This window comes from Protopterus annectens, chromosome 4.part0, assembly GCF_019279795.1.
Source record: "Protopterus annectens isolate FY-2018-M chromosome 4.part0, PAN1.0, whole genome shotgun sequence".
Taxonomy (NCBI): domain Eukaryota; kingdom Metazoa; phylum Chordata; order Ceratodontiformes; family Protopteridae; genus Protopterus; species Protopterus annectens.
This window is the reverse complement of record NC_056733.1, coordinates 588,872,192-588,899,426: the sequence shown is the minus strand read 5'-3', so window position 1 is coordinate 588,899,426 and position 27,235 is coordinate 588,872,192. Positions and strand designations below refer to the sequence as shown.

The following is a 27,235-nucleotide window of genomic DNA, read 5'->3' as shown; positions in this document are numbered from 1 at the left end:
CTCAATGCAGAAGAGACTTCATAATACATGTCCTGCAATGTTCTGCACATATCCTGCAAAGTATAAAAAAAAAAAACGACAACTAGGTCTTCTTTACTGTAACAGAAAATTTCTAACTCCCAATGCCAGACTCTCTCTGGCTCATGCTCTTCTCCTCCCCAACCTCCTCTATGCTGCCCCAATCCTCACTAGTATACAGGCTACAACCATGTCAAAACTCCAACAAACCTACCACCAGGTAGCTAAATTTGCCACTAACTCTAATCACAACTCTCACCACTGCCTTGCACTCAATGCTCTCTAATGGCTAGAATTCCCTCAACAACTCTGAGTTTCAGAGTTACAAACCATACACTGTATATTATACAAACCATCCACCTGTCCAGCCCTCTCCTCCCTGGTATCCTCTTACACCCCTACACACACCCTCCACACCTCCAACCAATTACTCCTGGATATCTACAAACCCAACAAAACTGTCGGTAAATTACCCTACAAATCCACCATTGCCCAAGCTTGGAAAAGACTCCCCATCCACATAAGATCTATTCCTCACCCTAAACACTTCATAAAGGAGCTAAAACTTCACCTTCTTAACACTAAGACTTGTCGCAGTCAGGCTGCTACCTAATCCACTACACTAGTGTATGTTTTTTCACTCCTTCTTCATGGACGTTCATCTACAAAACCTCCTATTTTTTTCTCCCCTTAACTTTAGTCCCTCTCTGAGAATAAATCCCTAGGCTATACTGCTCTACCATATGTACATATTGTTACTCGTATACAAATTAGTCTCTTCTCTGTGTAATCTTTCTCATTCTCTTGGAAAATCCAATTGAATTACATTGTCTATGTAATTAAAAAAAAGTTGTTTATCAAATTATTGTACTATACTTCTGTATTATAATCATCTGTATCTCTGGAACTAATGTATAATAATTCTCTATATGTGCTTGTAATATTTGTACTGTAAAGTGTTTTCATTGGAGCTTTTCTCCTCATGTCTCCACAGAAAATGGGCTTTTAGCCCAGCTGGACTAACCCGATTAACAAATGCCAAATAAATAAATGTTAACTGAAAATGCCATTATAAACAATGACAAATCACAGACATCATCAACTACTAATGCACCAGTCAATTACAACTAGGCTGTAAAACAACTATATGTAAAATGCCACTTTTATAATAATACATACGGAAACTCAAACTTAAAATGCTTTATGTTTTTAATTAATACAAATGTGTATACAATATAATGCTTTTATTCAATGCACTTTTTTAAATTAAATCTAGACTCTATATTTCACTCATTTTTAACTGCCAGGTGAGCTCAAGGGTACTGGGCATACCCATCCTAAGCAGGGAGAGGCTTACCTTATCTACCTTGATGCCTACCTAATGGTGTATAGCACCTCGCCAAGCTTGCTTCTTCTGAAAGACCTGCTGTCTGAAATGGTCTATTCTTCAATGTTTCCTGTAGACAGGCCACAGCTTGGTGGAATAACATCTTGAAACTAGCTGGTGGAAACCTAATTGTTTGTCTCCAAAGTCTCCCTCCCTCTTTCTCTTCCTGCTTCTTAAAAGATCTTCTAGATGGACTATTCTTTATCCAAGGGATGTTTAATAACAATCTCCTATCATCCCCTGGAAAGAAATGAATTCTAAGATAAGCATGCCTATGGATAATTATACCTACCACTGCCTCCCTCTACTGCTTGTATCAAAAACATCTACATTTAATGGAGTCTTCCCTAACTTAAAAGTCACCTGGGCTGGTCTCCACAGTCTGTCTTTTAATGCCTCACCAGGGATTTCACTTGCCGAAAGATATCTCCCTAGTGCAAATTCACTCAGTTTGGCAATCAACTGCTCTTACGGCTAAGTGCAGTAAATGTTTACTCCTTTTCCAAAACAGTCTAGTGTCCTTCTTTCCTTGTCATTAAGGGCAATAACACAAACTTACATCCAAAGAAATATCAAGTGATACCATTGCTGGGTCAGTGATTAGTTTTTGCATAGCCATTTACAACAGTTATATATACTGTAAAGCCTGCCTTTAATAAATCAGGTAAGAGGCTGGGGTCCAGTCCTAAGGATGCATTCCTAAAGGCATCCTCACATTCCTGGAATGGTGGGGAAGAATAGCTACTGGTCCAGGCTCTTCAGCTTCAGTGGAGGCTCTTCCAAATGGGTAAGTATTTGTTCAAAAAGGGTACTCAGGCAGGGTCTTGTGCCTTCTGACTAAAGACCATCTAGACAGTAAGTTAGAAAAATTGCTCCACTGGTGGAGTGAGAACCACCAGTACATCTTGTTTGGATAACATCTGTGCAGGATGAATGCACATCACAGGCAACTGAAACAAGAGTCCAGCCTGGATGCCTCCTCAACAACTTCTAAAGAGTCCTGACTGGAAATCAGGAATACAATCCAAACTTCTGCCTCTGGGTAGAAATGAGACAGATGGAGACAAGGCCTCACACCTTGCACTCCTTTTTTGAGTTTTTTTTTTTTTGACTGCTTAGTTGAGGACTCTCTTCCTGGGATAATGGAGGATGCCCTCACTCTAGTATCAAGAGCTTTTGGCATTCATAAAGGGCCTGAAATTACAGTCCCAGTAAAGTAATATCTTTTTACCAAAAGCTGCACAGTACTCATATGAGATTTGCATCTCCTTCACCCTTCAGCACTGCACATAACAGTCAGATGGAATTTACCTTCTGCAAGCACTCTTGTAAATGTTTTTTCCTCATGATGTCATGAACCTCAGACACAATATCTCACACTATAAAAATTTTAACAGCAGCAATTAGAACACACAATAGGGACACAGCAAACACAATTTGGGGATTTAAAAAGTTCCCAAACTACTTATTTAGTACTTCTCTGGAAGTCATCTAGAAGGAGTATACGCATATATTGACCAATGACATACTGCTCCATGCAGGAAAAAAACAAAATGTGCAACTTCGCCCCATTTTAACTGTTGTGTGTTGTACCAATGTCATGTGCAAGAGAAGGACTTTAAACAGAGTCTAAAAGCTGTGCAGGTAAGGAGTGAAGGGCAGATATCCATCTCTGGCTGATTCTAACAGATGATGAACAATACTGCAGCAGTGATCTTTAAGATGATCGGTAAATTAAATACCAAATGTCAGAAAAGTCTTACGCAAAATTAACAAGAAAATAACAGAAAAGGAGAATGCAGAAGCAATGAACTATTTCAACATGACAAACGGAACTAATCTTCAGCACCGACACCCATACATTCACAGTATAAAAATGTGTTGCAGTCTATAAAAACCTAAAAAGTGTAACACATTCCTCTTGTTTATAATTTCACAATCTGTTTTACAGTACAAACCTTACAAACGGATACAATATCACATACCTGTCAAACTCCTGGAAGATCTCACGTACTGTCATTGCTGATACTATAGTAATAATGTACGGCAAGCAATCATGCTGTTTCCCTAATGCCAACATTTTTGCATAGCGAGGGGCCACAGGGAAAGCAGCCATGACTCTGCCCAGAGGAGTAACAGGACTGCTCAATTGTGCTCTCTTTAATTCTTTTAACCTGATAAGGAAAATAAATAGAAAAAAGAGAAACATTGCTTTACATCAGAACTAGTTATCATGAAGATATCTGTACTGACACGGCAACAAACAGTTCTTATACATGTCCATAAATTTTAATTGAAATAGCATAACAGATTCAGGCAGTGGCAATACAAAGCATGAAAGCATTAACCTCCTTATTACTGAAATTAAATTTCTGCACATCTTCTGGTCATTTTATGAATATAATTTCATTTCCCCTTATTAGGGTTTCCACTTCTGTTTTATTCTGCAGTGCTGCAAAGCACTGTAACAAAATTCAGAATAAAAATACTGCGTCACCTTAAACATGGTACATAGTTTATAAAGTTCACATTTAACATAAAAAAACAGCCAGATCCATTAAAACAAAAACAATGCTTTCCAGAGTAGTGGAGAGCATTACTGTGACACTAAACAACACTAAGGGATCACTGGTTAAGATTCCTCCTTCCACATCTGAGGTAGATGAGTGCCCAGACTGGTCTGCAGACAACAATTAACATCACAAACAGTAAATAAGGGGTAAAATAACTAATTCCACTGCAGATGGGAAGGGTAATAGCACTCTCATTTGGGACAGTGTAGTAATGTTATTCATAGAAGAGAATGACTGCATACATTGAAGATGTAAGACTTGGTTTGGAGTACTTCCCTATGATCCTCTTATGCCTATCTCCTGGCATGTACACACCATTGCTAATATAGTGTATTTATGTTGTCTGAAAAAGGTAAAATAAATCACTGCAACATAAAATTAGGGCAATAACTCAAATTAGACAAGCCTATGTTTATATTTGTAATATTTCTCAGTCATCTCTTATGTCTTCGTTAAGTTACCATCTTCTAGTATAATTTTACACTATTTTTAATTTCAACTCTCTTCTTTACCCCAAATTGTGGCACAATTTTCTTGTTAAGGAAGCGTAAGTGACTTAACAAGACAGGTGAAGAGGGGTGAAAATGCAGAGCTGGAAACATTTGGGTGCCCTAGCAGTGAAGCACAAAAAAGGGGTGGGGTGGAAATTGTGGAGACATGCGACAATTCTACAAGACAAAAACAGACTCTGAAATAGAATTTTCTGGAAACTGCAATAAGAAGCAGATGTGTACTGTGCTTAAAAGAATGTTTGATAGTTTTAACGACAACTTCTAGGATGGAGACAACCTTAGTCTTACTGCACTGGCCTGGGTTAAAGTCTGATGGCTTTATTTTAGCTTCTTTTGGTTTAATAATTTCTTGATTTTAGAACCCTGCCATTTAGGCTTAATACAGAAATTTCCACTACATTTCTGCTTCATAAGGATGAATTCAACACTGCAGATAACCGCTAAGCATTCTACAATATGTTGTGGCAGGGTGATTGCTCACAGCATCATAAATGATACTGAAAAAAAATCACTAAAGATGGAATGATTTTTAGCTTAGCAACACTTGCAGGGATGCTTGTCACAAAGATATCCAATATGGTTTTCTCCTTGTTGGCATTTTTACAATATCTGTGATTGTTAAAAGTCATGAAGTACAGCACTTTTTTCTGACAGATTACTGGATGACTTGCAGTAATCTAAGTCAGCAGAGATGGCATTTAAGTCATGGACTAAAAAAAAAAGTGCTTTCTGTTATGGGGAAGTTTATCAAGGAAGAGGTCATGTTTTTAAGGTGACAAAAAGTGTTACAAAATGTAGTCTTCAATGTTTACTGTAACCTCGGTGTAGAGTACTTCATGACTGCAATTTGCTCCTATACTGGAATTGTACTTAAATCACTGCCCTGCTAAAGATGAACAGAATATGGTTCAGTTTCAGTTGTACATGACATATACAACACTAGTTCTGGAATATAATAATCCTTTTTGTATATACCCTAACAGTTACTTATGTTACAATCTGTAGAAGGAGCAGGTCAGAGAATCCACCAACATGTTCACTTTATCTGTGATGGGAATTATTGAGAATGTGAAGCCTCTGTTCATGGTCTGCTGCTAGATGTGAGCGATCACTTCAAAAAGGTGGCATAACACTAACGCCTCGCTTGTCTTCATACTATCTGGACTGGCTCTTGACCAAATAACAGTTTTTATACAAAGGACTTGAAAGAAATGACTTCTCACAACTGCAGCTGGTTGACGTGGATCCCTCTTTTGAGGGAGACCACCCCCCTCGCACTATGCAAGAGCTGAGATGAGATGATCTATCCAATCAGAAATCAAAGCAGGTTATCAGAAACTGAGATGGAATTGACTTCAGGAACCTAGGGGCCTCATGGGGTTTCCTGGTGAATAAATAACGCTCTAGGGCCCAGCAACAGGGGCTCTGGCACCATGACAAGAACCATAAGGTGCATGGTGGCTCTGTAACCACTGCAATCTCAGACACACAAATCCCATTGTGAAGGTTGCCATCAGGTCCAGAATGTGGAAGAAGGTTTGGGTCTGGCATTGCCCTGATTCCTCACCTAGGTTGACAAAGTCATAACTTCATGGGCATCACTATGCTAGATGAAGTGAATGACAAAGGAGAGTATCATGACCTGTACCAATGAAGACAACGCTTTGAGATGGAATTAAAGAGGACTTATAAAATCTTATAGTCTCCTCATCTCCCAAGGTACTGCAAACATAAGAACACCCACAAAAGGAAGACTAAGAAGTTTTTCTTGAAACGGCTAACTGTAGGTAGATGTCTATGTATGGGTACATGTGGACAGCTTCTTTTGCAAGACTTCAGCTATCGCTATCAAGGCCAATACCTTCTTAAACAACCTAACTGAAGAGAAAAATCAAAAAGACAACACTAAGTGGTGTCCACCAAACAGTCAGCGAAAGGAATGCCCCATGTGGACCTACATGTCCCACCACATTCAGTGGTACCATGCATGCAATTTATGGAAATAAGAGTGTCACATCCTGGAGTCATCATCAAGAATCTGACATGCTGGATATGCTTATTTAAATGGAGGCCGTCAGTAAGGGGCAAGAGCAGTTTGTATGTTTGGAACCAATAAAATACAGCTAGCAGAACCACTAATCCTGTTGTAAAGGATGGGCAAATCCTTCAGCCCTTTTGGGATGCCAAGTCTGGGCCTGTCCAAAGAGCTATGCAGCAGAGAATGGTTATTCAGAAACACCCTTTCAAATGAAGGCTCTAAAAACTGTTAAGAGATGGCCTACCAGGATTATATCCTGAACCCAACAGTCTCTTGTAACTGCTCAGCAAGTTGGGGAAAACTAAGAACTCCCCTTGGATAGCTCTATTACCAGTCAGAAATGTGACTGTTGGGTCAAAGGAGACAAGGACACATTTAGAAAAATATTTTCCAAAGAACAGGACCAACATCAGTCAGAATTCTGGTTGCTTTTTCAGTGGCTTCATCACCTTGGTTGACTTATCTTAGGGGGTGGGACAGCAAGCATGTATGCCTTCCTCCATCAGACAGGAGGTTACTTCCTCTTTTACAGTTCAGGAGACATGGGTAAGAAAAACAAGGGATACATGAGAATGATAGAAGTCCTACCACGGTGGTGAGGGTCTGGCTTCTCCTTCAACAAATTATTCACCAAGAACTACGAAAGCCTGAATGAACACTACTTGTTCTTTAAACTGCACATGAAATTGAATTTCTGCATGCGTATTTGAAGAATAGCCTCAGCACAGCCACTATGAACAGGTATATAAAAGAACCTACAGCCCTTTCCTAGAGTATCAGCACAGTCAACACTGCAGATGGCCCAATCTAGAAGCAAGACAACATACTTTTTTTCTTTATACAGCTTAAACTTGAGTAGATAAAAAACTTACATTTCATGACTATATGAATGACGTATGAAATACATTTTAAAGACCTTGAGTAACATCTGTAAGTATACAAAATCAAGCAGTATAGGTGATTATTTTCCAGCTTTATTATATTTGATTTACCTTGTCTTATTAAAAAAAAAAAAAAAATTTAAATAAATAAATAGAAAATATTTAAAGGAAATTTAGTAAAGTCATCTCCAATCTAGCTAGCATAAGTTAAAAATGCAGACTGTCAAATCTGGTATAAAACAGCAAAATGGCCTGAACTATATTAAAAAAATGTGAAATTCATACTAAGAAATAAAAAGAAAGCATATAAATGATTGTGGAAACAGGCAAAAGATGAGGCATATGTCACTCCCCAAAACAAGGTAACAAACAGTGTGGTTTAAACAGTGGACAGTGGATACTGACAAGTGAGTAGTGCAAGAAGCTAAAGATCAGAAAACAAATTCTCTTACATTGTAAAAAGGAAGAAGGAAAAATACAGACTTAGAAAAAATTTTCATTGACTTAAACATTCTTTGCAAGATGGAAAAAGGGGAGATTAAAAATGGCGAGACAGGAAAAACTAGTAAGACGTAATTAAGGGACAGATTTCACAGCAGTATGAGGAAAGGGAACACAATACAGAACACAGCAGTCATGTGAAATATCATCACAGCCAAAAGAAATACCACCAAGACTGCAAAAACATGGTTGGTAGGGTTACTAGGTATATACTGCAGTACTGTCTAATAAGCTACTAAAAAGGAAAGCTATCCTGACCAAAGGAAGTATTTGATGTTAGTGTGCAGCCAAGTTCTGAGGCAGGGTAAGAGCAACTATAAACCTATATATCTTCTATCGCAGGGAAAATAAAGTAAATTAATGAATGTTTTTAACAATGTAAATATACACTGATAAATATCTAAAACAGTGAAACTAAGCACATAGAAGTAGGGAACCCATTGGGTGAAGCAGTTGTGATTCTATGAAGACGTGATTTGGTGCCTCAAAATTACTGTTGGGGAAGACAACTGAATGGGGATGAGAGAGAGAGAGTTCACAGGGACTAAACAATAAAAAGGAAAAAGTGTTAATCGCACAAAAAAATCAAGCAAAAGGTAATGTTTTGACTCAAACATTGCCCTCAAAAGAAACAGCAGTAAAACTTACATTACTGGTTATGTAATTATGCAACTATGATATAATTACATATAATTATGAAATTATACATAATATAACACTAATATGATATATTATTATATTATATTATTGCAATACTTACGTAATTGGCTTGACTAGGCTTAAAATGGCCTACAAGGGTAGCTAGCTTAGTACTTACCAATGAACATATAATGATGACGCTAAACAGGTAGTCCAATGCAAAACATTTTTGGAAGTAGTAAATATAGTCCATTTCTGAGGCATAAATGAGGAAAATTACTTGAAAAAAATCATGAGCCCATTCATAAATCGCACAGAGCTAACATTAAACGATGAGTTATGTACCTACAAAGATAAATAAATTACTCTATCCATTCATTTTTCATCTAAACTACTGAATGTAGTTCCAGGAAATGTGTACAGACAAAGATATCAGCAGGTGGAGTAAAGAATAAAAGACAAAATTAAAAGACAGATGGGCTAGAATAAAGTGGGAGGGTTAAAGTTTGGGTTATCTTTCCCAAAAGAAAGGAAAGGAGACAAACAGTACTGCAAAGGAAGAATGATGAGTTTGCATTAAAAAGAAAGTACAGAAGGGAACAAGCAGCATGAATACAAAGTATTTAAATTCAGAGAGAGTGGCTGAATCCTGAAATGCACTATGTAAGTTAACGGTCAATAACATATTCCTTAAAAAGGTCCACGTGAGCACATCAGAAATTACGTGGAGGATGCTGAAACGGGGCACAGCTGTTAAATGACTACCTGCAACAACTGCAGGGCCTATTAAGGCTTCAAATGTTACACTAGTGTAACTCTGGATATTTGTAACGACCATGTCTTGTCTTGCCTCCTCATGTTTTTCTTTTTTTCAATACTTTGGCTTTCACTCTTCAGAACAAATTACATTATCTTCTCATACCCTTTATTTTCATTGCCTCTAACTGCACTTCAGAACACCCAAAACTACCTGAAGGTTTTTTAACTGGTCAGTTACTTTAGCTCATTTATAGCACCTAACACTATCTGAAGGGTCCTTAAATGGTCACCTGCTTTCACTCATGTATATCTCAATAATATTATCAAGTTATCATGAATGGCACACCTAGTATCCTTGCTGGTGTCCATTAGCATTACATTACACTAAAGTATTCTAGTTGGACATATAAGGGACTTTTACTGTACTGTTACGGATTTGTTGTCTTACATTTTTCTTTGTCCTTGGATCCCTTTGCTGTCCTATAATTAGATACAGCCTCAGCCATATTATTAACCATCTCATATTTTTCATTATGGGATAACTATGATAATTCCCTGTCTCACTGCTGGCACTGTTTTATCCCCCACTCAACTGAATCAGACCATATTAGTCCCATAGGATACTCCAATAAATACCAAAGACTACCATGTCCAGTGTTGCAAGATTAAAAAAGGAACCTAACACTTCCAGCAGAACCCAGGTGTTAAGTTCAGTAAGAGCTATGTGATACCAAAAAAAAAACACCTTTCTCCTGCACCTGTCAAACTGATAAAGGACTTTACCTAAAATATAAATCAAATAAAAACAAAATATCTTATCAAAAAAAAAACAAAAAAAAAAAACAAGCAAACCATTTTAACAATTTCCAGCACGATAAATGTCACTTCAGGGGTAACATACTCATCAAAAATAAAGGAGAAGAGGAACTATACATGAAACCTACTATGTGGATTAGAACCCAAAAATCAACTTACATATAGCTACAAGACTGCAGTGACTAAAATCACACAGCTCACATGTACAACATATACTTTTTTTTGATAAGCTAGGTAAAACTTGAAACTCAGAAAAACTGCATATTACACAAGTAATTACACTCAAAAATCAATGAGCAAAGAGCAACATTCTCTAATTGTGTAATAGGATCTTTAAAACATCTTTCTGTGAGCTATGCAATAAAAAAAAACAACTAAAAATATACTCACCTTCCCTGTTTTGGGGGCTTCTCTAGAGCCCCGAGTGATATGAGCAATTCTTCAGCAGCTATGAGTGCCTCTGTAGGTGGTGGTGTGGGGAAAGGAAAATTAACAACCTAATAAAAAGAAGAAAAAGCATTGAAAAAGCTCTTAAAGTATTACTTGTTTAAGTTAAAAATCTAACTTTCTACATATAAAGTATAATATCACATTATCTTAAATCAAACTTTTGTAAAATTCTGACAAGGAGTACTCAAGTGGCTCATGTACAAAGTCAAACTATCTGTCTGATATTTAAAAAGATAAATATGTATCTAGCATGGTTGATACACAGGCTGTCTGTGAATGGCTATAAGCATTCTTCTTTCGGCTGCTCCAGTTAGGGGTTGCCACAGCGGATCAACTGTTTCCATTTCTTCCTGTCCTCTGCATTTTGCTCTCTCACACCAACTACCTGCATGTCCTCTCTCACCACATCCATAAACCTTATCTTAGGCCTTCCTCTTTTCCTGTTACCTGGCAGCTTCATCCTTAGCATCTTTTTCCCAATATACTCTACATCCCTCCTCAGCACATGTCCAAACCAACATAATCTTGCCTCTCTGGCTTTGTCTCCAAACCTTCCAACCTGGGCTGACCCTCTAATATACTTATTCCTAATCCTGTCCACACCCAGTGCAAATCTTAACATCTTCAACTGTGCCACATCAAGCTCGGACTCCTGACTTTTTGTCAATGCCACTGTCTCCAACCCATATAACATAGCTGGTCTCACTAACCTCTTGTAGACCTTCCCTTTCACTCTTACTGGTACTCGTCTGTCACAAATCACTCCTGACACTCTTCTCCACCCACTCCATCCTGCCTGTACTCTCTCTTCTTCACCTCTCTTCCACACTCATCATTACTCTGGACTGTTGATCCCAAGTATTTAAACTCATCCACCTTCGCCATGTCTACTCCCTGCATCCTCACCATTCCTCTATCCTCCCTCTCATTCACACACATACATTCTGTCTTAGTCCTGCTGACCTTCATTCCTGTTCTCTCTAGAGCACATCTCCTCCACCTGTTTCCTACTCTCACTACAGATCACAATGTCATCTGCAAACATCATAGTCCACGGGACTCCTGTCTGATCTCGTCTGTCAACCTGTCCATCACCACTGCAAATAAGAAAAGGCTCAGAGCTGAGCCTTGATGTAACCCCACCTCCACCTTAAAAGCATCTGTCACTCCCACCGCAGACCTCACCACTGTCACATTACCCTCGTACATATCCTGTCACTCTTACATACTTCTCTGACACTCCCGACTTCCTCATACAATACCACAACTCCACTCTAGGCACCCTGTCATATGCTTTCTCCAAGTCCACAAAGACACAAGGGAAGACACTAAAAATGCTACAACTGACAGTGTATGTACGTGTGTGTATATATATATATATATATATATATATATATATATATATATATATATATAGAGATACATAAAGATGATCAGCCTCATGACCATGTAGCAAGTGAACACTGCAACCTTGGACTATAACCAACAACAGACACACACAAAGTACAGTTCTGTACACTTACCATAAATGTAGTTCGAGTGTATTCACTGTTGCAATCATTACATTTGGGTAATCTGCTGGCAGGCTGCCCTCAGTCGGCCTGATTAACAAAGTCTTGGGTCCTGCATCGGTTGCTGTCCCTTCTTCTATGACGTCAGGTCGTCAGGAGTATAAAACATGCAGCCAATGCCATTACATCAGTTTTTCTTGACCCAGATGTCAGGTGCCCCCTGAATGGGGAGCAAATAAAATTAAAAACACAAAAATATACCTCCACCCAAAAGCAAATACACCAAAAAGGCTATTAAGCATAATAAAAGAAAATAGAGATATAGTAAGAGAAAAACAGGGGGCTGGAGGGAGGGTACTCAGAAATGCAACAGTGAATACACTCGAACATCTACATTTATAGTAAGTGTACACAACTGTACTATGTTCTTCGTGTTTCACTGTTGCAGTCATTACATTTGGGTAGATTCCCAAAGCTATGGTTGGGAGGATGGATTTATACAGTATTAGGACCAGCTATAAGGCCCTGCAAGACAGCAGTGGCAAAACCAGTTCTGGATTTAGAGAAAATTGGTAAATGATAATGCTTGGTAAAAGTATGCACTGAACTCCAGGTAGCAGCTTATAGAATATCTCTGGTAGGAACACCTCTGACAAAGGCTGCAGAAGTAGATGCAGTCCTGGTGGAATGAGATCTGATCCCCTGGGGGATAGGTTTTCCACGGTGCTTATAGCAGAAATGAATGCAATGGCTTATCCATTTAGAAATGGTTTGTTTCAAAATAGCCGTCCCCTCTGCCCCAGCAGCAAATGCCACTAGCAATTGTTCAGATTTTATTCGAAATTTAGTTCTGTCCAAGTAGAATCTAAGTTGTCTGTGCACATCCAAGGAATGCAGAATCCGTTCCCCTTTGTTCTGTGGATTGGAGTAGAAGGTTGGCAAATGAATGGATTGGTTAAGAGCCACACTGGAAACCACCTTAGGCATGAAGGATGGACTGGTCCTCAGAGATACCCTGTCCGCATGAAAGATGATGAAAGGCTCCACTGCCATAAGGGCCTGTAATTCAGATATCCTTCTAGCTGAAGTGATTGCCAATAGGAAGGCTGTTTTCCAAGAAAGAAATTTTAAGTCTGCAGTAGCAGCTGTCTCAAAAGGAGGTAAAGTGAGCTTTTCCAAAACAAAGTTAAGGTCCCAGGCAGGGGTAGGAGCTTTCCTGGGTGGTCTCAAGTTCTTTGCCCCTCTGAGATACTGCTTGAGCAGGGGATGAGACAAGAGGGGTGGTTCTGTGTTACAGTGAGCTAAAACAGCTGAAGCATGGATTTTAATAGAGGAAAAAGATAGGCCCTTGTGAAGCATCTCAGTTAAGTATTGCACAATCTGTGGTAAATTGGGCACTGCTGTGCTCATCCCTAAAGATTGGTTCCAGGCACAGAATCTTTTCCATTTGTCAGCATAAGATTTTCTAGTACGAGGTCTTCTCGACTCCCAAGATGACATCCATCACAGGTTTCCTGAGGGATGCTAAGGCTGAATTTAAGTGATCAGCCAAGCTGCAAGGTTCAATGTTGGGGAGCTGATGGTGCAGAATTTGGTTCTCCTGCTGAGACAGCAAGGAAGGTGTCTGAGGCAGGTGCCATGGAGATATTTGTGACACACTGCGCAGGAGTGGGTACCAGTGTTGGAGTGGCCAGTTTGTCTGGAGCAATCAAAATCATTTTTGGTTTGTCCTGTTTGACTTAGCAGAACTTTGGAGAGCAGAGGCAGAGGGGGAAAGGCGTAGACTGATAGGTTTTTCCAACTGAAGGACAGAGCATCCACTTTCCAGGCTTTTTTGTGAGGTGTCCTTGTACAAAATTTGTCCAACTGGTAGTTCTGATGGGAGGCAAATAAATTATGTCTGGGCTCCCCCATTTGCTTGTCAACATGTTGAAAATCCGTGGATCCAGTTTCCACTCGTGTGGGTCCATGAGATTTCGGCTTAGTCCGTCTGCCAGTGCATTCAGTTTTCCTGGCAGGAATTGAGCTTGTAGTTGCACTTGGTACCTCAAGGCCGTGTTCCACAATGACATGGCTAGTATGCAGCGGGGGTAGGAATGTGTACTCCCCTGCTTGTTTATGTACCACATAACCGTGGTGTTGTCCGTCTTTACCATTAATTGTCCTGGATGAATGTAGTCCTTGAAGGCTGGCAGAGCATTCTGTACAGCTAACATTTCTTTTTGATTGATATGTAGGTGCATTTGATTTGGGTTCCATTTGCCCTGAATGCACTTCCCTGCCAGGTGAGCCCCCCCCCCCATGCGTAGTCTGATGCGTCTGTAGTTAGGGTTTGGGCGACAGGGGGTAATGTGAATGGCAGCCCCTTGTTTTGGTGGCAGGCCTCTGTCCACCATAGGAACTCAGGCATAGGCAAGGTATGATAGGAATCATTGTTTCCAGGCTGTGACAATGTTGACTCCATAGACTTTTTAAGTACCACTGAAGTTTCCTCCTATGCAGTCTTGCATATGGAATTAGAAGAAAGCAAGAGGCCATGAACCCCAAGGCTTGCAGTATTTGTCTTGCAGATAGCAGCTTTTTTGTGGCCACTTGTTTGAAGTAAGTCATCAAATGAATTTGCTTTTCTGGCGTGAGGAAAGCCATCAGGGCAGTTGTATTCAAGCTTGCACCCAGGAATGTAATTTGTTGAAGGGGTACCAGTTGTGATTTCTTTTCATTTATGGTGTACCCTAGACAAGTTAGAACCCTTTTTACAAACGCCAGGTGATTTAGAAGTATGGCCTGGTTTTCTGCCTGAATTAGACAATCGTCCAGGTATGGATATATTTGAATATTTCTTTGCCTGCAAAATGCAATTAATGGAGCCAGGCACTTTGTGAATACCCTGGGTGCAGTAGACAAGCCAAAGGGCAGTGCAGAGAACTGATAATGCAAGTAGCCTGCTTTGAAGCGTAGGTATCTTCTGCAAGATTCCCTGATTGAGATATGCAGGTAAGCTTCTTTTAAATCTAGAGTTGCCAACCAGGCATCTTTTGCCTAGCATGGGAAGTAATTGATGAAGAGTCAGCATCTTGAACTTTGGAATGTCCAGAAAGGTGTTTAGAGTAGACAGGTCCAGAATTGGATGCCATGATTTGTCTTTTCTGGGTACCAGGAAAAGCCAGGAATAGAAACCTTGTCCCTTTTCCTCTTCTGGTACCGATTGAATATCCCCCATGTTTATGAGAGAAAGTACTTGTTTCTGAGCCTCTGCCCACTGATTTGGGGGCATGTCTGGCCACCCATTTGGTGTTGGCAACGTGTGGAAATGAAATTTGTATCTATCCCTGGGACACTACATTTAAAACCCATTTGTCCTGGGCTATGAGTTCCCAGTTTTGTGCATGAAGAGCAATCCTTCCCCGCAAAGGGGTGGCTAAAAGTTAAGTGCTTGGTCATTTTAAAGGAAAGTCATTGAGACTGTTTACCATAGGGGGATGTTTTGTTATTTCCAGATTTGGAAGTGGAGGCCCCCCATTGCTTGGTTCTGAGAGTCCCTTGGGACTGAAACCTGGTGCTTTTGGTGTGTCTGGGTTTGGCTTGAGAGGATCTTGAAGGAGCTGGAAAGGACCAATTCTTAGTAGGCCAGTGCCTACTAAATCTTGGAGGCTGCACTTGTAAGAAATCTTTTACAGTTTGCATAGATTTAGCTTTATCTTGCATCTTTTTTAGAACTTCTTCAGCCTTATTGTCAAACAGGCAGTCCTGATTTAAAGGAGCATCCAACAATTTTGCTTTAACATGATCAGGCAGAGATTGCTCCTTACGCCAAGCATGCCTTCTAAGTATAGACCCAGCATCAGAATCCTCATAAGTCGGTATGGACAAATCCAGGTCATTGGAAGAATTAGAAGAAACAAGAGTCCTGATCAGGAGATTCATAGTCAAACTCAGCCCTAGACCTCTTAAAAGGGGGGGGGGGTTGACTACCCCTGATTAGAGCAAGAAGATCTTTAGCCATTTTGATCATTTGTTTTTTAGGCATAGGGGCCTGAACATGTCGTTTTTTTTAGACATAGAATAGTCGGTTTAATATGCAAGTCCGTAGGCCTGAATACACCCTCAGAAGCCAGTGCCTGCACAGTGGCTCCGGACTCGTCCAATGCAGAGACATCCGCGGGTTCCATAGTTGAAGCATCTCGCGGCATTGGGTCTCAGTGGAGGCCTGTGAGTCAGAAGTAGCTGGTATCAGGGGCTGCGAAAGCGCCTCACTGAGTACCAGCGAACTGGCAACTGGCTTAGGAGAAGCGTCGTCGGCAGTTTTGGACCTCGACAGCCTGTCTTTTTCTTTGCGTTTTTTCAGAATTCCGGTAGTCTGATGGCTAACCGACATCATTTCTGGATAATTAAACAGAAAACCGAAATATTTAGAGGCAAAAATGTACCGATTATGGATAGTGCGCTGATTAAATACAGCACAAAATCGACAGCAAGGTACGTCGTGGTCAGGGCCTAGGCAAGGAATACAGTACAAATTAAAATCTTTATGAGGCATTTGCTTTCCACAAGTAATGCAATTAACTTTTACTGACATCAGTAAGGAGCAAGAAAATGTTTCCCCAACGGGGTACTTAGCTTTAAGTTGAAGACTTCGGTTTTGAAACTCGAAAACGAAAATTTCAGGAGTCGGCCGACTGGCACTTGCGAACTGCTTCTGCTTCGGGCACCGCACGTCAAGAAAGACTGATGTAATGGCGTCAGCTGCATGTTTTATACCCCTGATGACCTGACGTCATGGAAAAAGGGACAGCAACTGACGCAGGACCCACGACTTTGTTAATCAGGCTGACTGAGGGCAACCTGCCAGCAGATTACCCAAATGTAATGACTACAACAGTGAAACACGAAGAACATATAGGCTTCAACTGAAACACTTAGGGACAGAAATATGTACCCTAATGTCCCAGGATTTCACCCACCTCACTCTGACAGTCCTACCTTACAAAAATGAGTACATCTGGTCTAAAACTACTTTAAATTCATGCACCACAACACTTTCAAGGGAAGACTATAATACCCTTTGCACTAGTACCAGCTTTTACAGTAACATGTTGACACCAACCACACAAATCTGAACACCAAGTTCATAACTACTATACACTCTTAAAATGAGGCAACCATTGCATTAATTTATGGTGACTGTTGTAAAGCAGTTGCTGTGTCTTAAAAGATTTATTTATTATTTATTTACATTTGTTTACCGGGAAATTCCGACTGGACACAGATCCTTTTTCAGCGGAGGCCCGGGGAGAAAAGCTCCACAGAATGACATGGTAGAGGAGAAAACAATAACAATAAAGGTATGTATACAGTAGAAGTGATCATGACATGGAGTAATACAGGAGCAAAATTGGTACAACTGAGTAGTAAGCTCTAATTACAAACATTGAGAAATAAGAAGTAAAACACAGAGCTACAAATTTTCTAGACAGTGACTAGGTAACAATAATAACAGACTAAATGATAACTAAATCCTGGAAGGATTAACAAGCAGTGAGTAATCTTCAGTTCAGTTTTATAGTGATAGACAGGATACTCTATTTAAATCTGGAAAAGGAGAGAAGGGTTGAAGGGGGGGGGTTATTAGTCAAGGTTTGGACAAGGACAAAGCCAGTGAGAAATCAGGTGAGATTTAAGTGAAGTCTTTAAAAAACTGCAGGAAGGAAGGGTAGTTATGGTAATGGGAAGGTTGTTCCAGAGCTTGGATATAGTGCATGAAAAGTGCTTCACCTGCTGAGTTTTTGGCTTTGGTGACCTGGAGTAGATTTTTGTTGCAGGAGCATAGTGGTCTAGAAGAGTGGTAGGGTTTGAGAATTGTATGGGGCAATGGAATTCGAAGAGGGTGGTTTACTAGTTTATGAGCAAAGGTGAGTTCAGTTTGGTGTAGGAGTTGTGGGACTTCAAGCCAGTCAAGGTTTCTAAGGGAGACACAATGGTGGCTGCGGTAGGAGGCACCAGTGGCAAATTTTGTGGTTTTATTGTAGCAGGCTTCAAGTTTGTGTAGGTCTGGCTGTCTAAGATTAGTAGGTATGGGTGATATGTAGAGTAGGGTGGAGATTAGTTGAGAATTGGTGATAGAGATTCTTGCTGGTTTGGTGAGGTATTGGCAGCTTCTATACAAGGCACCCACTTTTTTTGTGAACTTTTTGTTTTATTGTTAGTGATATGTGGGTGTCAAATTTGAGATCGTCTATCTGTACACCAAGTAGTTTTGTGTGGTCAGTTGGTGAAATGGAGGTATTATCCTTGGCTTGAATCGTGAATTGTGGGGTGCTTGGGGTAGACTTGGAGGATTGGAAGATGAGGAGTTTGGTTTTAATTGGACTGAGGAGAAGCTGGGCATTAGATAGTCAGCTTTCAACTGAAGAGAGAGATTCTTGGGTGATCTGTTGGAGTTCTGTTAGAGTTGGGGCTGAGCAAATGAGGGTGGAATCATCTGCATACTGTATGAGGGAGGCACGTTTGGTGGCAGTGTGCAGGTTGTTGGTGAAAAGGGAGAAAAGTGGGGGTCCAAGGATGGAGCCTTAGGGAACCTGGAGAGTAACAGGGAAGCAAGGGGGTTGCTTGTTGTCCCAGATGACTGACTGCTGGTGGCCTTGTAGATAGCCGTGGAACCAGTTTGTGAATGGTCTGGTGAAAGAGAGGTTGGATGGAGCAGAGAGTAGTAGACTGTGTGACACAATGTCAAAGACTTTAGACAGATCCAAAAATACAGCAGAGGAAAGAAGGCCATTGTTTTTGTGATGGAGAATAGTGTTGGTGAAGGAGAGGAGAGCAGTTGTCATGCTGTGGTCTGGTCTGAAACCATGCTGGGTACTGGAGAGGAGGTTATTGTTAAGGAGGAATTTGGAGACCTGTGAGTTGATGCATTTTTCGAATATCTTGGAGAGGGAGGAGAGGATGGCAATGGGGTGGTAGTTGGAGAGATCAGAGGAGGGGCCACCTCCGTGGAGGGGAATGATGTGTGATATTTTCCATAGCATGGGTACATAGGATTCAGATATGGAGCATTTGATTAATAAGTTAATAGGATAAGCTAGGACATCAGCTGCTATCTTTAGGTATTCAGCGGGCAGGTAGTCAGCTGCTAGTTTTGTGGATTTTAGTTTTGTCAAGAGTCTTTACGTGGGTGGTGGGTACTGTGGAGAGAAAAAAGGTAGGGAAGGGTGGTTTTGGTTTGGGTGAGTGGGGAATTAGTGTAGGGAAGTGTTTTTTTGTTAGGGATAGAACGGATTCTGTGAAGTGTTTATTGAAGGAATCAGCAATGCTACTGGTGGAGAAAGGGGCGGTTGGTAGGGAGGTGCTTACTTTTCCTGGGCAGAGTATAGAGTTAACTGTGGACCAGAATTGTTTGGAGCTGTTTTGGGAGGAGTTTAGGGACATCTAATAGAAAAGGGCTTTGTCTGCTTTTACTTGCTTTTTGACCTTGTTACGTAGCTCAAGGAAGGTTTGCCTATCTGAGGGGTTTTTAGTTATGTGCCAGCGTTCCCATGTTTTATCCCTGGTTTTCATAAGGTCCCTGGTGGTTTTTTGTAGCCATGGGGAGCTCTTAGTTCTGATTCTGGTGTTTCTCAGGGGGGCATGGGAGTTAAGGATGTTGAGGAAGGTACTGTTTAAGAAATGGACTGCTTCATCTAGGTTGAGGTACTTTAGAGGTGACCAATTTACTTTCTGGAGAGAGGAGGTGAAAGAGTTGGGGTTAAAATTAGCTTTGTTGCGAATAAGTCTGTGGCTAGTGGGTTTGCAATCATTTATGTGATTTTTTAGTAGGAAGGTTGGGGAATGATCACTGAGGGAGTCAGGTAAACAGCCTGCTAGGTAGGTGTGGGGGGCTTTCTTAACTAAGACCCAGTCAAGAATGGTGTGGTTATTGGGGGTTTTATTGATCCTTGTGGGAGTTTGTATTAGCTGACAGAAACCATGGAGATTTAGGCGGAGGGCTGGGTGTTTGCTGTTGCAGGATAGCCAAATGATGTTAAAATCCCTGAGGATGATCGTTTCTTGGGGTAGGGAGAGACTGGCCCAGTCTAGTAGGTTTTCAAGAGGGAGGTGTATTTTGGCCTGGTGAGAAATAGCACCCTATAATGTTGATTGATTTGTTAGGGTTTAATTTGAGGGCGGTGTAAAGTATTTCTTCCTTGTCAAACTGGGGAGCTGAATTAGTGAGAATTTGGATATTGAGGTAGTGTTTGTACAACAGTGCCATACCTCCTCCTTTTCTGGATAGTCTGTCCTTACAGAGGATATTGTATCCAGGTGGAAGTATTTCCTCACTTTTGATGTGAGGTTTGAGCCACGATTCGGTTAGGATAAGGATGTCAGGGGAGTAGAGGCTTATGTAGGCATGGAGGTCTTGAATTTTATTACAGATGCTTCTGATGTTAAGAGACATAATGAGGAGGTCCATTTGAGTTTTTGTTGCTTGTGATGTGGGTGATGAGGGAATTCGTTGGAAGGGGGTTTGTGGAGATGTTGGTGATTGTGGGGGCAGGGTTGGGGTGCACATCTGCACTGAGAGCAAGTTTAGAGAGAGTGTTGAGAATATGTTTTATATATGCAGTAAAAAATCTGTTGTATTTTATGGATATTTTGTGTTCAAATGTGGTGGGGGTTTGGTAATTGAGTAGTTGTACTGGGAGGAGGTAGTTTGTGCTATTATGCTGTGGGTGTTTGAGGGGAGTTGATGAGAGACTGCAGTGGAAATGGTTGGGGGTTATGACTGTAGCTGTTTGGTAGGATGTAATACAGGCTAGAATAGTGCAAGTGAGGATTACAACAGTATTACCTGATGGCATGGTTGCTTTGGGTTAGGATGGGAGTTAAGCAGGTAAGTGGAGTAGAGAGGTGGGGAGTATCAGCAGTAAGGCTTGACTGAGGAGTAGAACTCAAATTGAGTCTTAAAATAGCCCAGAATGGTTATTACAAAACAAAAAATTCCCCAAAACCCCAAAGCTGTTATTTATGTTTTGAAATCAAGAAAACCACGAATGTGGAGAAGCTCTGACCATCCACAGGAAAAAGTACAGTTTTGTACCTACCATAAATGTAGATGTTCGAGGATCCACATTGCTGCAGTCCTAACTATTGGGGTAGTCCGCTGTCCAGTCGGCCCGAATACCAAAGTATATGGCTGACGTCGGTCAGGGCGCATTAGACTGACGTCAGTACGTCAGGGTACTAATGCGCATGACCGACGTCATATCCTCAGTCTTTTCTTGCCCCAGATGTCAGAAGACCCTGAAAAGCTAAGGCCAAAACCAAAAATTCCAAACATACCTGCACCAAAAATATGTACAATATATACAAAATTACCAGAATATAACCTCACCTACACAACCACCCTTAAACACAGAGGGGAAGGAGGGTGGGTAAATTGGACTGCAGCAATGTGGATCCTCGAACATCTACATTTATGGTAGGTACAAAACTGTACTATGTTCTTCATTCCACATTGCTGCAGTCCTAACTATTGGGTAGAATCCCAAAGCAGAGGTAAGGGAGGCTGGCAAATCATAAGGAAGCAGGAACTGACAACATGCCTTGCAAAATAGCTGTGGCAAAACCAGCCCTAGACTTAGAGTAGAGAGGAAGGTGATAATGCTTAGAGAAAGTATGCACTGAACTCCAAGTAGCTGCCTCCAAAATATCCTTAGTGGCCACCCCCCTTAGAAATGCTGTAGAAGTGGCAGTAGCCCTAGTGGAATGAGGCCTAATTCCAGCTGGAATCTCCTTGCCATGATGGGAATAACAAAATGCAATGCAAAACCCAATCCACCTAGAAATAGTTTGTTTTGACACAGGCTTGCCCTGTAACCCAAAGCAAAAGAAACAAACAACTGCTGAGACTGCCTAAAATCCTTAGTCCTGCTCAAATAATAACGCAATTGCCTGTGTACATCTAAAGTGTGCAAAATCTTTTCCCCTTTATTTTGGGGATCTGCATAAAAAGTAGGCAAATGAATAGTTTGGTTTAAAGCCACACTAGAAACCACCTTAGGCATAAAGGAAGGATTAGTACGAAAGATACCCTATCCTTATGAAAAATCAAAAAGGCTCTACCGCCATAAGGGCCTGCAACTCAGAAACCCTTCTTGCAGAAGTAATGGCCAACAAAAAGCAGTCTTCCATGACAAATATTTCAATTCAGCAGTAGCCAGAGGCTCAAAAGGTTGTAGAGTAAGTTTCTCCAACACAAAATTGAGATCCCAAGCAGGAGTAGGAGCTCTACGGGGGTCTTATATTCTTTGCCCCTCTAAGAAATTGCTTGAACAAAGGATGCGAAAACAATGGTGGGTCACAATCATAGTGAGCTGAAATTGCTGCAGCATGAATCTTAATGGAAGAGAAAGACAAACCTTTGTCCAATAACTCAGTAAGATATTGAAGAGCCACACTCAAATTAGGCTCAGAAATCTCCAAATTGTTTGCTGCACTCCAAAATAAAAATCTCTTCCATTTTTCTCGTACACTTTCCTTGTACTAGGTCTTCTGGCTTCCATAATCACATTTAAAACTTGTTGAGGAAGTTGAGACCTGCTGTCTTTCAAAACAGAATATGCCAGGCTGTTAGATGAAGAGATTGAAGCTTGACATTGAGCAGGTGACCGTCCCTCTGAGACAACAGGTGTGGAATCAAGGGTAAAGGCCATGGAGGCTTCCTTACCAGACTCCTCAGTAATGGGTACCAGTGCTGCCGAGGCCAATCTGGAGCTATTAAAATCATCCTTGGCTTGTCTTGTCTGACCTTTAGAAGCACCTTTGGGAGAAGAGGCAGAGGTGGAAAAGCATACACATGAAGATTTTTCCAACTGAAAGAAAAAGCATCCACTTTCCAAGCTGTGTGATGAAACCTCTTTGTGCAAAACTTTGGCAGCTGGTGGTTTAGTGGAGAAGCGAACAGATCTATGTCTGGAGTTCCCCATGACACTGTCAATTTTGAAATACATGAAGATCCAGTTTCCACTCGTGGGGTTACATGTTTTGTCTGCTTAACACATCTGCTAAGGAGTTCTGTGCTCCGGCAGAAACCTTGCCTGAAGAGTTAGTTGCAAGCTGAGCGCAGTCTCCCATAAAATCATTGCTTGCCTGCACAATGGGTAAGAATGTGTTCCCCCTTGTTTGTTGATGTACCACATGACAGTTGTGTTGTCTGTTAGAATCAACACCTGCCCTGGAAGAAGTAACTCCTTGAAAGCCATTAATGCAAACTGGACTGCTAACATCTCTTTCATGTTGATATGTAGATGCTGTAGTCTGGCAGGCCACTTGTCTTGTATCCACTTTCCATTTAGATGAGCTCCCCAAGCAATGTCTGAGGCATCTGTCGTTAGAATCTGACTCGCCTCTGGCCGGGTCACAGAGAGTCCCTTGTTTAGGTGACATTCCTGAGCCCACCACAAAAATTCCTTTTGAATGCAAGGTATTATTTGAATGACAGTGTCCAAATCCTGGCAGTGCTGTGTCCATACATTTTTGAGATACCATTGCAGCTTCCTCATATGCAGTTTGGCATTGGGAAGCACCAGAATACAAGATGCCATGAACCCTAAGGCTTGAAGGACTGTCCTTGCAGTCAGCCCGGACTGAAGAGATAGTTGATGGAAGTAACTGGAAAGATTCTGTTGTTTGTCCGGGGTTAAAAAGGCCATCTGGGCTGCTGTATTCAGTCTCACACCCAGAAAGCACATGTCTTGAGAGGGTACTAGACTGGACTTTATTTCGTTCACAGAATACCCTAGGCATCTTAGCACTGCTATGACATAATCCAAATGCTGTAGAAGGTCTTCCTTTTCTTGAGCTAGAATCAGGCAGTCGCCCAAGTAAGGATAGATTTGAATTCCTTTTAGCCTGAAGTAAGCTATCACTGGAGCCAGAACCTTTGTGAATACTCTGGGCGCAGTGGATAAGCCAAAGGGTAATGCAGAGAACTGATAATGAGAATTTCCAGCTCGAAAACGCAGATACTTCCTGCAACTTAGTCTTATAGGCACATGAAGGTAAGCTTCCTTGAGATCTAAAGTTACCATCCAGTGATCCTTGCCCAGCAGAGGTAAAAGCTGTTGTAACGTCAACATTTTGAACTTGGGAATGTCCAGATAAGTGTTGAGGATAGATAAATCCAAAATTGGCCTCCACGTGTTCCCCTTCTTCGGTACTAGGAACAGGCGAGAATAAAATCCTAGGCCCCTTTCTGGCACAGGAACTGGCTGAATGGCCCCTATGTGGAGCAACAGAGAAATTTGCTTGTGAGCCTCTTGTCTTTGTAGAGGAGGAATGTCTGGCATGCCTTTGAAAGGAGGCATGGTATGGAAATAAAACCTGTAACCGTGGTGAATGATATCCAGAACCCATCTGTCTTGGGTAATTAAATCCCAATTTTCTTTGAAAAGAGACAGCCTTCCTCCCAAAGGTGCTGCCAGGCGAGAATGTACTGGCAGCTGAAAAGGCAGGTCATTGGGTCTGCTTACGAAAGGACTGACCCCTGCCCTCACCAGAAGTCTGAGCAGGGGAACTCCCTGTCATAGGCCTAAAAGAACCTTGAGCTCTGCCCCTACCACGTCTAGACCTACCCCTAGACTGGGAATCATAAGCAGGATAAGTCCATCCCTTAGTAGGCCAATTTCTACTAAACTCGGAGGCTGCACCTGCAAAAATCCTTAACAGTTTGCATAGACTTAGCCTTGTCCTCCATTTTCTTTAAGACTGCTTCCACAGGCGAACCAAACAACACATCAGACTGCAAAGTAGCATCCAAAATCCTTGTTTTAACATGCTCAGCTAAATTCTGATCTCTCAACCAGGCATGCCTACGAAGAACAGAACCAGTGGCAGCCACCCTCGAGGAGGCCTTCACAGCATCAAAACCACATTGCAAGGAATGTTTACCCACCTGTTCAGACACATGAACTAAATCCTGCAACTCTTTACACTCAATACCTTCTGCCAGAGCATCCACCTTAGATTTCAATTGTGAAAGGAGATAATTCTGATATTTTAACATGTGAAACTGACAATTCAACGCCCTCATGGCTAAAGTGGAAGAAGTATACACTTTCTTTCCCCATCTATCCAAAGCCCTTGCCTCTTTATCAGGAGGAACAGGATTTTTAACAACAGAGGCCTTCACACCTTTAGGCCCCTGAGAGACAGTTTCGGGTCTGCCCTAGGACTCTTAAAAGATACTTATGAGCTTCAGGCACCCTATAGTACCTATCCGGTTTAACTGGGGCAGGAGGCAAAGAATCAGGATTGAGGGAAGCCTCTGCAAAAACATCTTCCACCACATTCAGAACAGGAGGTATAGCTAAAGGCCTATGCTGGGGTAAAACAAGAATTCCCTAAGCCTCTTCCTGGAATCAGAGAAATCTTGACCTTCCCATTTAAAATGCTCCCTCATGGAATGCAGAGTCTCTGAAAATGAAAAATCCTCAGGAGGAGAAGCTGAAGGAGTAGAATCATCCACATCAGAATCAGAATAAGGAGGATACTCCTGCAAGTCTTCAGTCAAGACTCAGAAGCCTCCGAACATTGCTCAAAACTCTCAAACTCAGGTTCCACCCTAGGCCTCTTATCAGGAGGGGCATAGAACCTCTAATCATAGTAATCAAATCCTCTGCCATTTTAAGCATATGTTTCTTAGGCAAAGACCCTGAAGCACTAGGAGAAACCCCCACTGAAGTTAAACTTGGCCTGCCTCTCAAAGAAGCCTTGGAAACAGAAGGGGAGGCTCTAACCACCTTAGGAAGAGAGGGAAGAACAGCCACCTGAGAAGTCAGCCTGGCCTACTTCCTGCGAGGATACATCCTGTAACAGTAAAGTCTCTCCAAAGAAACACCTGGCAAAACCTCCGGCTCCACTGAGCCTTCTAAAGATCCGACGTCCGGGACTGTCGGTTCTTCCACTCTAGGCTTTGCTGCTTTGTCCTTGCGCTTTTGGTCAAGCGGCGCCGGAGCCTCCGACGGCATTTTATAATTACAACGCTTCCCAAAAACTAACCTGGCACAGTCTAACCTTCTCTTAATAGTGCGTTTGTTAAATCTAGCACAAGAGCGGCATCCAACAACGTCGTGCTCAGGCCCTAAACAAGGTATACACAAAGTATGGTAATCCCTATGAGGTATCTGTTTCCCACAAGAAATACAGTTATTCACTTTTTCTGACATCCGGTTAAATACTGAGGCAGGAAAAAACCAAAATATTCCCCAACGGGGTACTTAGCCAACTTTGATTCGGTCTGAAACTGACTTCAGAAACTTTCAGAACGCCAACCTGCACTCGCAAAATTGCTTCTGCATCGGACCATGCGGCAAAAAAGACTGAGGATATGACGTCGGTCATGCGCATTAGTACCCTGACGTACTGACGTCAGTCTAATGCGCCCTGACCGACGTCAGCCATATACTTTGGTATTCGGGCAGCGGACTACCCCAATAGTTAGGACTGCAGCAATGTGGAATGAAGAACATCTAAAAAAATACAAACAAGCAATCACATTGTATACATACAAAAAACAATGTACATTTAAACCCTTGATTTGTCACTTGCTGTCCATTACTATCAAACATGAATGCAAGAAGCCATTTCCAGATTGTAACAAAAAAAAAAAAGAAAGAAAAAGATGGAAGCAAACAGCTGTATTTTACCAAGTTTGTGCACTTATCCTTCCACAAATTACTGAACAACCTGCAAGAAGCTTTTGAAATTGAATCATGAAATTCTTTATACAGATTAGGCAATACACTTTGAAAATAAGATACTACAGAAAAAAAAAACATTCTTGTTCAGGGGAAATATAAAGCAAGTTTTAAACAGCCAGATAACATTTGAAACATGGACTATCAAAGCCAGCTGTTTTTTCCTACTGTATTAATGTCTTCTAAGTCTATTTAGCAGCTGCAAAAAACTCACAAATCAGGTTTATAGACAAACTCAATGCCTCTGTGTAGTAAGATTTCTCATCCCTTGTCCAGGAGAAATGTTCTTCATTGCTACCATTCCATAAAATCCACTGAAGAATCCAAGAAAAGACAAAGACTAACTTAACTATACTGCTATACTGCACTTTTAGGGAACACTAACATTGCTTGAAAAATTCTAGAAGGGTATCCT

General features: G+C 41.2%; 1 protein-coding gene across 1 annotated transcript in view; it reads right to left on the bottom strand.

The window, feature by feature from the left end:
- DHX37 (DEAH-box helicase 37) overlaps positions 1-27,235 on the bottom strand; it is a 1,097,190-nt gene that overhangs the window by 490,443 nt on the left and 579,512 nt on the right. The window contains exons 18-19 of the mRNA XM_044068525.1: positions 10,515-10,621; positions 3,391-3,579 (exon numbers count right to left, since the gene is read on the bottom strand). Coding sequence (XP_043924460.1) covers positions 3,391-3,579; positions 10,515-10,621 — 296 coding nt within the window. The remainder of the gene's footprint in view (positions 1-3,390; positions 3,580-10,514; positions 10,622-27,235) is intronic.